Raw genomic sequence first — 12,409 nt, forward strand, 5'->3', positions numbered from 1 at the left:
GCATGCAAGACTAAACACCACTACATTTAATTTGGGGAGTTTACCTTTTCCAAGTTTCCAAACTGCCTTAGTGAATTTCCAATTGATTGCATTCATAATAAATACCATCAACCTCGCTGCCTCTTCTCACTTTACCTTAGGTCATAAAGGATAATCCAATATTTTACTGGTGTAACTGCAGTTCATAGGCTTGAAAATTATAAAAGCAGAGCCTAGGTGTTTATGTTTATTTATATTGGCATCCCAGTATTAACACAGGCTTTCAAAAGAGTGGGTGCTTAGTGGATGTTCATTAAATAATGAAAGAAAAAGTCTAGTTCATACATATTTAATTTCTTCCACATTCTTTCAAAAGCCAAGGTGAAATTTCATTCACTTAACTTTAACAAACAAGTATAAACAACACTTACAAATGTTTGAATACCCCCAACTGCATTAACCCACTAATTGTGGGATTATTTTATATAAATCTTAGCAAAATCCCTTTTGTGATGCTGTGTTTTCTTATATGGATGATGGAAAGGCCTCAAATATAAAGAGAGGTAGGCAAAGCTACAGGGCATTCAACCATGTGTGCTGCTCTACGTTGGGCAGGATCTCTGGGTTGGCCATCCTCTTGCTCATCTTTCATAACTTCGTCATAAAGGAGTAAGAGGGAATGAAGGGAAGTTTTGTTGATCTTGGCCAAAAACCGAAGGACTTGCATCTTGCTGGTTTCAACATGAGCTTGGGGTCCCCACATCAACTCATAACGTGGAGGATTACTGTTGGCCACCTGGCGGTACTCAAGGTATTTCAGCCTCACAAAATCTTGGGTCATGAGCTTCTGGGGCTCTCCAAAGATGCTGTGCTTCTTGCCAGGATATATTTTCTTTTTCTTCAGTACTTTCCAGACTTCTTCTTCACTGGCACAGTTGCCCCTAATGAAGACAATACCCAGGACACACATCAGGAAACCTGTCTTGGGGAAACCCCTGCCAGCACGAATTCTACCATTGTTGGGGAGCTTCAGCTTGCTGATAAGGTTATATGAGGAGGGGCTTGAGTGGACTTCCCTCACTTCGACTGCAAAGGCTTCATCAAGCTTCTCAGAGGCTTTTATGAAGATCTCAGTAAAGTGCTTTTCGTATGTCTTGGAGACAACATTCAGCAATTCTTCCTTGGTGCTGAGCTGCTTTATGTTAAAGTTGTGAAGTAGGACCTGCACCAGCTCCACCATCTTTCTGATAATAAGATCTACGTGTGGATTGGTGGTAGAAAACTGGGCCTCAGAAAGTCTTTCCTCACTTCCTTCACTGTCACCACCTAAATCATCATCAGATTCAGAAAAACAAACAAGCAGAGTAGATGTGGAAGATGACAGTGATTTTGGAGACCTCTCCAGAGTGCCACTTGACTCATCATCAGGCAGGCTCTGGGAGGAAGAAGAGGACTCTTCAGCAGCCTCTGCTGTTTCCTGAGCAACCTCACAAGCCTGAACATCACTCTGTGTCTCCTCATGCTTCTTACGGGATTGGCGCTTACTCTTCTGACCTCGAGGCATGATGACTCTGGTTAGGGACAATACCAAAGGTGGTGGAGAGGAGGTTGGCAATGCTGGCACCTAGAGGAGGGAGAAGGAGACACTGTGAGCACCTGTCACAAGGAGATAACTCCTTGTTTTAAATTAAGGCAGCATCCACAAGTTTGCACAGGAGCCCTGATTGAGTTCCCCGTGGGGTCTTGTTCTAATCATCATGTACACTGTGAAGGAAGACAAAGTAAGTTTCAGGCTACAGCCTGCTGTCACTGCTAATGTCACGGTGGGTTCAGTGAAGAGTCTGACAGTGGAGGTTCTCCATTTTGTATTATGGGGATCCTCTTAGTTCCTAATCATAATTACCATGCCGACTGTTGACAAGCCCTAGGCCTGTCTCTTCAGATGCCCTGAAGTTGTCATTTGTAACACTCTTGTATATATTCTTCTTAGTCTATTTTAGTCAACCTAGCTACACCTCAAAATCTCCCTAGTGTGAACATTAAGGACTCCCTTTTAGACAATATCACTCACCGCTATTACAGACACCTCTCCATAGCATGGAAGAAATAAGTGCAAGTCCCAATAATACTGCAGAGACATCTCAAGCTTCCAGCATGGTATGGGTTCCTTGTCTCCATCAATAGGCCCCTTATCTTGATCTCTGTGTATGGACGAGTTGCATCACTATGTGGACTTGAGAACCCTCTATGCACACCAAGACCCTCATATTCTTGAGTTACTCCTTACAGAAATTAGCCACATTACTGTAATAGGGTCCTGCTGTTATTGATATTACAGGCAGGTTGAGACCTCCCTTCACTCTATTATTATGGGTTGTTTCCTCCAATCTCACTCAAGTTTCTATATTAATTTCCTGCAGAGAATGGTACACTACTACTTCTAGTGGTCTAAGTTCTCTCTCTCCTCAGTTTAAGCACTCAAGATTCTTCATATCATCAGTCTCCCTTTGATTTGCATGCCTAGAATTCTGGGATGCAAAGATAGAGTCTTAGACAAAATTTCCATTTAGGTTTCCCTCCATTTTGTCATATTAGTGTAATATTCTGCTAACTGTGCTCAACTAGGGCTCAGCATTTTTATTTACCTTAATCTTCTGGAAACCCTAGAGGTGGAAATTAGCCTGGATCTTAGCTCACTAAATTGTCTCAGAGCTTTCCAAGTCTAAAAACAAGGGCAGACATTTTTGGAGAACATGCATTCTAAGGTATCCACAATTGAGAACAAGGGTGTAGCCTTCTGAGGTTGACTAAACCTGGGAACAAGCACATAATCTGGTGAGAAGTCTCATTCTGAAAGTCCCCAAGTTTTAGAAAAAGGGTTAAGCTTTTTAATAGTGCCTAGGGGCTCAGAGCTCTTCCCTGAGATTGAAAGCCACTGTAAACAAAGGAGTGGTTATGTGAAGGGTCACTTTCATCCTCTGTGGGTCAACACTGAGGATAAAGGCCAGATTAACAATGTGGGAGTTTACAGGAATGTCCCCCTGGTGAGAATTGTTTATAGAGACTCAGAATAAGAAAGGAGACATCCCAGGAGGCTCTATTCTAATAGGACAGCTATTGAGAATAAGGGCATACCTGAGGCCTGGGTATGCTCTGCTCTGAGGTGATTACTTGTTTTGAATTTCACTGGAGTTGCTTACCTACTTTGGCACTAAGTGAAAGTGAGACTTGCCTCTTGCTTTGGCCCAGTTAGTGGTGTTGGACAAAGTTCATCTACTCAGCATCAAAAAGAAGCCTAGAAACATATGACTGCTATCATCAAGAAAAATGAAATAGAAAGCCTGACAGGAAGCTCACCATCTCTGGTGCTCTATCTGGGTTGATTTGTGACTCCCTCTGTCTCACAGAAGTTTGCACTTTGCAGCATTTTAAGCCGTTTTTCCTCATTCACAATTAGTTCCAGACTCTTATGTTTCCTAGATCCTCCTTCAAACGACACCCTGACACAGTAGCCTTAATCCTCTAGGTCTAAGTATGTGTGAAGTGAGTTCTCAGCACCAACCAATGGAGTTTTCCCAGAGAATAATTATCCAGATTCTCATTATGGCTCCCATTTCCAGACCACTGCTTTGCTCTTACAAATCCATGAATCTTGCCCCTCCTACACCACTCTGGCAAAAGTAGGTGTGTCTGTCCATAGTGTTGGAGATTGACCAGGCTGAAGATGAAGGCAGTGGCCTTAACTTAAGAGTAACCTATAGAGAAAAGACATACTTATGCTTTCCTTCTATTCATCACAGACTCAGTGCTTTGAAGGTGCTTCTGCCCAGAATCATTTCAGTACTGCTGGAAATTGGCTGAGCTGTACATTTTGGAAGATTCCAATCTTTTCTTACACACACACACACACACACACACACACACACACACGAGTGGGCACACTACGGCCACTAGCCACTGCAAACAAATTCTAGACACATGTACCACCTTGTGTATCTTGCTTATGTGGGTACTGGGGAATCCAACTTGTGATCCCAATCTTTTGAAGTAAAGTGACAACTTTTAGAGCCAAAAATTCTTTCCTACATTTTGTTATTCAAACCCATCATTTGTTTTGGTGTTCTTGCTTATCTGACAGTAGATCTCATCCACTACTACTGACAGAAAGTACTTTGGAGAGTCAGCTGAGATATGCTTAATAGTGGGGAGGAAAACAGTGAATAAAGTTCCAAAAGATCCACATCATTCTGATTGGAGTGGAGTAGCATGGGCCCCAGATTAATGGAGGTCAGAAATTTGTCTTGATTTCCTTATTTACTGCCATAAAATATTAGAGTTTTTTTGTTTATTGGAATTCACCTGCATTTGGTAATCCTTACTATGAAATCAATATTTATTTTCCACAAAATTTATAGGTGGGAATCTAATTTTTTACACCCATTCTATTTTGTGGCACTGGATTGAAAACAGAGCCTTGCACATGCTAGTTACACATACTACCACTGAACTCCTTCCTCTTCCTTTGTGTTTCCATTATTTTTTTTGTACTTTCAGACCGAGTTTTAAATGTTTCCAAGGCTAATTGTGAAGCCACTTTGTTGCTCAAGTATGCCTCATTCCTGAAATGTCCCATGCTTTACATTCATGAGAAGCTCAAATTATGGACCCATGCCAATAGGTTCAGTTTATATGTTGATGCAGCCCCCAATGTTTACGTTACTGGTGATTAGGCCTTAGGAAGATGAGTGTGTTGATATGCAGACATCAGGGTAGGCTCCTTGATGCAATTAATCCTCTCATGAGAAAACAACAGAAAGCTTCTGTTTCTTCTATATGCCCCAAGCAAGAAGGCAGCTCTCTGCAACGGGACCTCAGCAGGTAACAATTCTTAAGGCACACTGATCTCAAACATTCTTCCCTCCACACTATCAAGAAAATGTATTTTTGATAAAGCTATCTAGTCAGTGGCATTTTGTAAAGAATACAAAGAAACCAAAACAATTTTGTTGGTATTATTTCATTATAAAGTATGTAGAAATCATGCATCACAATGACTGGAAAATACTTTGTATTTAAAGAATAACAAGTATAATGATTTTTACCTAGATAACTCTGCCATCTGGTCTTGGAATTAACTTTATAAATGAAAAGTATGCCAGATAAAATAAAATGCTGCCAAATAACATAAAAATAGTCAATATTTTGCTTTAGGAAATGAAATTAGATTTTTCCTGTTAGGTTACATACCATTCAATTTGGATGAAGGCCAAATTATTCAGTGCAAAATTAATGTGCTTTCTTTGAAACTACCTGTATTTCAATTTACTTATTCAAAACAAAAGTCTAGTCTTCCTTTAAAGTGTGCCAAATTGAACTCAAATTACCACAGCTGGAATACCCCTGAAGTGTAGCAGTCTCAGAAAAATATGGACAACACAGTGGATTCTGTGCATCTCACCTATGGGAATGTCACCCCCTCCTTTTGAGAAACTCCAGAAGATTCTGTCCATAGAACACTTACTGTTAGGTTTCTCATCCAGTGTCTTGATAAAAGATAGACATCTCTTGTTCTTGTGAAATGTTGGCTAAATTCTTTCTCCTATTCCCAACATTCATGGTACAATCCTACTGCTCTATACATCAGAGTGTACATTCTTAGGAGATGAGGTCTCTAAGTTAAAATTAATCCATTAAAGCAAGCACTATTATAATAAGTCTGGTGTTCCCACATATGAAAATATTAGGGCACACAAAATACTGTGAGGATGTCCACACACCAAAAAAAAAAAAAAAAAAAAAATCACTCAGCGAGGAAGCAGCAAAATGTCACTCTTTGTAAATCCAGGCAGAAGTCTCACATGAAATCTCTTATGTGACACCTTGATCTTAGGGCTCTACCTTTCAGAACTATGAACAATTATTTTACTGTATTTTAAGCCAGTCAGTCTATGGTAATTTCACAATAGGCCTAGCTAACTAATAGATTATCCTGAATAGATACTTCTTTCTGGATTATCTCTTATCCTAACGCAGTTCATTAAGTGTGTGTGAATTTATTCTACTTCTGAGGGAGGAATTTCATGGTATTATTTGGCAGAATCCAATCATTCAACACTAGGCTCTATCCGGTTGAATACCTTCATATTCATAGGTAAAGCAATATCATATCACATGTAACCTAAGTCCACATGCAGCTGTGGTCACAAACAAAGTAATCAACAATGCTTATGAGAGACAGAACTTGTAGATCAATAAAAATAGCCTCTGTGTCCATGGTGGGATGAATTTTATTTGTTTAAATAAATCTACATTCTGGTAAAAAGTGAAATTCCAGTATTTAGGAACAAGCAGATTTTATACCTGGTCCTCTGAAGGAAGATTGTTTTTTTATCAAGACAAGGATACTAGGAGGTAAAATATAGAAGGAACTTTTTCTTATGTCATTTGTGGTCATGATGGCTTCACCAAATATCATGTTACTATACAATGTTGGACCATAATATTATGCCAGTGTCGGTTTCCATTCAAATTTCTTCTCTGTCAGTGATGTGATATACCATTTAAGAGTCTGGCCTGTGCTCACTAGTCTCATGGCTTCATACAAATCATTATGTACTTTGATTTAAAATTACACCAAACTTGCATCAACCCAGAAAACTCTACACCTTACTACAGAGATACTTGATTGTTCATGTTTACTGCTTCTCCCTTCACATTAGAAAAGAAATGTAATGACTCTACATGTCTTATAACCAATAAAAAGATAATTAAAATATGGAATATATACACAAAATAATTCTATTATGAAATAAAGAAAACTGAAATTTGGTACAAAATGAATAGAACTGGACAATATTATATTAAATGAGGAAGCTCAGGGGCAGAAAGACAAGCACTTCATTTTCTCTCTCATATACAAATCCTAGCCTCAAATCAATCAATCTATCTATCTATTATCTATCTATCTATCTATCTATCTATCTATCTATCTATCTATCTGCCTGCCTATCTATCTATCTATCTATCTATCTATCTATCTATCTATCAATCAATCATCTATCTATGTATGTTTATATAGTGGTAAGAGTGCATAGAAGCCAGAAATTAGAAATGGGTTCATAAAAGTAAGAAAAATGAAGCTTCAAAAGACAGGGGTAGGGAAGGCAATAGATCTTAATTGATATGAGAGTCAAATGGGAAGTTCCAGAAGGTTTGGGAAGGGGGCAGGGAGATAGGAGAGAGGAGGCACAATGGGAGGAGAGAAATAAACATTAAATAAAATTGTATTGAATTGAGCATTCCAAATTTCTAACTGCATTACTTCTGGAATTTACTCTCCTATCCAAGTTGAAGACTGAAAGTTGTGTGGGGATTTCTGTTGTAGTTTTCATTTTTGGTTAAGTTTTTTTCACCTGTATTTTCCAGAAAAATTCATTAACATCTTGTTGGTAGCTTAAGAATTATATTTGCCTGCACTGAGGAAATAAACAGATTGTGAGTTCTTTCCTGAGGGAGTTATTCCTGGTATCCTCAAATTCCAAAGGAATAGTCAAGATTTGTTTCCTCTCCCAGGCCCAGTCTCTCAATTTTGAGGTGTGTCATCCATGGATGCAGACAATGTTTATCACTCCCACAGCTTCACCCAGACCACTGTGTAACCTCATTTAAATTACCTCACACTGATGGAATTATAATTTCCTAATGCTCCAAAAATACCTTGATCAGAGAATTTGTACTAGGCTTGCAAGGAAATAGTCTTTTCCTCATAATATTCTTTCTAGGTTCCTTTTCTATCTTAAATAATATCTTACCCTCTTCTTATGTGCAACTGCTCCCAGACTTGTGAAGTCCCATTGTCATCAGCTGCACTGTTTTCTTACCATGTCCAGACCAGTTGTGGGAAAGGGCACTTCGAAAGATCCAATGCCCAATTAATTCTTGGAAAAATTAATAAAGTAATAAAAGGATTAAGAGGTATAATTTGTTAAAACTTACTGTCTAATGAGTTTGAGTAGTTTTAAAATCCAAGTTTATTTTAATTGGCATTACAAACAAAAAGCATAAAGTGTACAACCAAGTAGTAATTTGCCACTTCACTTTTGTTTCACCATTTAAGATACCACATTTCCATTAACATCACTTTGCCAATGCAATGTTACCATTTGTAATAGATTTGTTTTTTAAAGCAAGTTTTTCCCATTGGTTTCAATGTAACAAAAATGAGTCATAAATTGACAGAAGATTTCCATATTAGGCACTATTAAGAGTCATAGATTATAAAACCGGTTAATGTTTAATCAAAGGAATATTTGGAAAGTAACAATGGAGAAAAAAATGTTACACTAATTTTCTCAGATATAACAGGCGACGAACACATAACATTTTGTTCTCAGTATCCCACAAACTAAAAACTAGTTAAAAGCCTGATTACTCTTCAAACACAAAGTGAAAACTGTACATCAGACTCAACTATTTGTGGGATGAGATGTTGGAGGTGGCCTTGGGATGAACCCTGGCCTTGCCAACAGTGCCAGCATGAGCTGCAATGCTCCTTCCTTCTCCCTTTGCCTGATCTCTCAGAGCCAACTTATACAGATTGGGGAAGGCACTAGCAGTAGTACCATTGATCTTTGCTAAAAGTTCCAGGACTTTCATCTTGGTAGTTTCAGCATGGGCTCTGGGGCCCCATATGAATTCATAGCATGGGGGGTCACTACCAGGCACCTGGCAGTATTCTAGGTAATTTTCTTGCACTAGATCTTTGGTTATGAATTCCCCGGGATCCCCATAGATTAAGTGCTTCTTCCCAGCACGTATCCCCATCCCATTTAGGAACTGCCAGATTTCTTGCTCAGTAGCACGGTTGCCCTTCATGAAAATGACACCCAGAATGAGCATCAGGAGACCTGTCTTGGGCAACCCCCAAATGCCAATCAGACTTCCCTCAGTGGAAAGACCCAGCTTGCCTACAAGGACATAGGAGTGAGTGTTAGGATCTACTTCTTTCAATTCAAGGCCAAAGACCAACTCTAAGCGTGCAGAGACTCTCCTGAGGATCTCAGAGAAGTGCTGCTTGTACTTCTTGTTTACTATCTTCAGCATTTCATCCTGTGTTACAGGCTCTTTCATCTTAAACTTGTCCAGCAGGAACTCTACCAACATACCGGTCTTCTTCATAAAAGGATCTTTATGTGTGGGATGAGTGGAGGCTGCTGCCTGGGAAGGATTTGAGATTTTCTTTTCAGCATGAACAACGGATCTCTCAGTATCAGCATCAGAACCTTCAGCACCTACACCAGAGGCTATGCTAGAAACACCTGCATCAGGAGACCCACAGGTTGCTATCCCCTGAGATTCCTGGGAAATGCAGGCATCAGGGGAGTAGAGAGGATTGCCCTGGGAAGTGCTGACATCAGGAGCCCTGGGGGGATTGCCCTGACTAACAGGTGGAGATGCTGCTTCCTCCTCTGCAGTGGAGTGAACATCCAGGGGTTCCTGGCTGTCACCACGTGCCTGATGACGTTTGGCACGGGAGCGACTCTTACTCTTCTGGCCCCTAGGCATGATGACTTCACTCAGGGAAAGCAGGCAAGAGTTTGGGCAGAAGAGCTGGCAAGACACGAATCTGGAGGGGGGAGAATGACAACCTGTGAGCACTACCAACTCCAGGAGGAAGAGAACCTCCTGGATTCAATGAAGGCCCCCTTTGCTGCTTTCCAGGAAGGTTCTTGGATGGGAACTTACCAAGCTACTGTTCTCTTGATCAACTTTTTATTCTGCCAACCCTGTGAAGGAAATTAGTGTGCTTTAGGTCACTGCAGGATATCACAGTTTGGGGCTTCCTGGGATGACAGTAGGGGCTTTACTGGGGTGCCCTATGACTTATGAAGAATCAAGAGTTCCCAGACAGTACGCATTGTTTCCAAAGCCCATATACCCATGTTCTTGCTGCTAGCACTACATACATCCCTAATGCTTACCATTCAGAAAGGAAGAAATCAAAGGGCATTCACCCCATGTCATTCATGGAGCTCCTAATGCTGTCAAGAGGGCCTTTTCTGCCACAGAAAGTGGTTTTCATTGTTACAAAAGTCTTATCCAGACTCTGATCTATAAATTAAGCCTAGTTTACTGTGGCAAGATCCTTTAGAACAAAGCTACCACTTCAGTATGCTTTCAAGGATATACTGGAGGAGTAGTTCTGTGTTTAGGCTCGCCTTGACCCTTTTAGGCCACCGTACCGGGAAGAAGATCTGTCGTCTAGTCCATGCCATTTTGCTAATGCCCCACCTAGCTCTAGAGCAAATATATTCAGGACAAGACTTTCTCTAAGGTAGTAAGGGCCCAATATGTCCACTTCTGCTGCCTGAGTCAAACAGGTTACCTCCCCACCCCACCCCACCCCTTCATTCTACCGAGTGCAATGGCGGCTCCCACGGGCCTTGCCTATTGGAACGCAGTGGTTGGGTCTTAATCGGCAACTTTTCAATGTATATGTGGGTAGTGGTTTGGGGGGAATCACAAATGGCTACAAATCATCACAGTTTTAATGTGGATTACTCACCAAGACACCACCATACAACACCTCTCTCAACTGAGTGAACGCCAGCCTCTCACACCAAGGCCTCGCCGCGACAGGCTGACGAAAAACGGAAGTTGGGATCTTCCATTTCCTGCCCCGCCCCTTCTCTTTCCCAGTCCTCTAAACAGAACTCTAGGGGTGGAACTTTGTCTGTTCTTTTTTGTTCCGGAAGAAGGAAGTACCTGGTCTTACGCCCTTCCCTTTGATACTATAAACCTAAACAAATCCTTTCCTTCTATCACCTGCTTTTGGACAGGTGGTTTGTCCAGCACTGTGAAGCTAACTACAACCCAGGAGTATAGGGGAATCATATGTTGCCTCTAAATCTTTGTTTGTTTGTTTGTTTTTGAGGTAGGGTCTCACTCTAGCTCAGGCTGACCCAGAATTCACTATGTAGTCTCAGGGTGGCCTCGAACTCACGGCAATCCTCCTACCTCTGCCTCCCGAGTGCCGGGATTAAAGGTGTGTTGCACCATCCCCGGTGCATCTATATGTTTTTGATAAACTGTTGATCTTAGTTTCATAATAGACTAATTGAGATTCCTATCAACAATGTATACATTTTCATTTGTCCTTGTATCCCTGCCAGATTTTATTGTTTTCTTGATGATACTGTTCGCACTAGGATGAGATAAATCCTAAACATAATGCTCATTTGGCTTCCCTGACAGTTAAAGGTGCTTACCATTTTTGTTATTTCTGTCTGTTCCCTTGAAAAGAGTTTATTCAATTACCCACATATAGATTGCATTGCTTGTGCTTTTGATGTGTAAATTTTAAGTTCTTTAGTCTCAATAATAATTTTCTATAGCATGAATAATTGGTAAAGATTTTCTCCCATTCTCCGATTTTTGTCATTCTAGCAATGAGAAACCATCTTCACTCTTTATGAGAATTATGTACATATAAAACTTCTTTACACATTTATTGAAGCTTGTGCTATACAGTTAACACTATATGATTGGGGGGCTATAATATTTATTATTGCCAATATTGTGGTGTTGTCAGCTGTCATCCTTCTCCATTATTTCCATAGGTGATATAGGACAGTAATTGTCTGATTCCAATCTTCCTTTCAGTTTATTACCTCAAATTTCTTTGGCATATCCTTTTCAATGTCTATTCTCCATATAGTGATATTTTTTTGTAGCATTTATTTATCAATGTTTAAAACATTAAGTTACTAATGTTTGTGCATTTTATTTTCCTGGTAGCACTTTTTTGTCTCTTTCATTTGTTATGTAAAAGTAGTTATGAAATTTTTTGTGTCTTTAAAGAACTACATTTTGTTTACTCTATTTACTCATATTTTAAAGTTAAAATTATATCTTCCCTGCTTCTCTCCACTTAATATGACATTAGTTCTCTAGTACTTCAGATTGCTTGAGGTTACTTAATGTTTTTCTTATAAACATGCTTTTTTGTTTTGCTGGTTTTTTTTTTTATTTTTATTTGTTTATTTATTTTTGGTTTTTCTAGGTAGGGACTCGCACTAGCTCAGGGTGACCTGGAATTTACTATGTACTCTTGAGTTGGCCTCAAACCCTAGGTGATCCTCCTACCTCTGCCTCCTGAGTGCTGGCTTTAAAGGCATGCATCAACATGCCTGGAAATTTTGCTGTATTTTTTAATTAAATATATCTCTGTATGTCCAAGGCTGGCCTGAGACTGTCCATGGGTTTCAGGCTATTCTTAAATTCCACATCCTCAAACATCTGTCTTCCAAGTACTGGCATTGAAGGTTTATATCTTTTGCCTGGCTGTAAATGTCACATGGACTATGTATAGCAATAATGACTTTAATAATTTTTAATATTTAATATTAGATTAATATGCTATATTATATAT

The 12,409-nt window shown here is 39.7% G+C and overlaps 2 protein-coding genes across 2 annotated transcripts; both read right to left on the bottom strand.

The window, feature by feature from the left end:
• Positions 1–526: 526 nt before the first annotated feature.
• LOC101605504 (melanoma-associated antigen B4-like) lies at positions 527–1,543 on the bottom strand. Its single transcript, XM_004672902.1, has one exon. The coding sequence runs from the start codon at positions 1,541–1,543 to the stop codon at positions 527–529; it is 1,017 nt and encodes a 338-aa protein (XP_004672959.1).
• A 6,905-nt stretch (positions 1,544–8,448) lies between these two features.
• On the bottom strand, positions 8,449–9,627 carry LOC101605789 (melanoma-associated antigen B2-like). The gene has a single exon (XM_004672903.3). The coding sequence runs from the start codon at positions 9,541–9,543 to the stop codon at positions 8,449–8,451; it is 1,095 nt and encodes a 364-aa protein (XP_004672960.2). The 5' UTR covers positions 9,544–9,627.
• Positions 9,628–12,409: the final 2,782 nt, after the last annotated feature.

This window comes from Jaculus jaculus, chromosome X (assembly GCF_020740685.1).
Source record: "Jaculus jaculus isolate mJacJac1 chromosome X, mJacJac1.mat.Y.cur, whole genome shotgun sequence".
NCBI lineage: Eukaryota > Metazoa > Chordata > Mammalia > Rodentia > Dipodidae > Jaculus > Jaculus jaculus.

What these genes read in the sequence shown, in the direction of transcription:
- LOC101605789 (XM_004672903.3), bottom strand. Translation starts at nt 9,543, where the DNA reads ATGCCTAGGGGCCAGAAGAGTAAGAGTCGCTCCCGTGCCAAACGTCAT.
- LOC101605504 (XM_004672902.1), bottom strand. Translation starts at nt 1,543, where the DNA reads ATGCCTCGAGGTCAGAAGAGTAAGCGCCAATCCCGTAAGAAGCATGAG.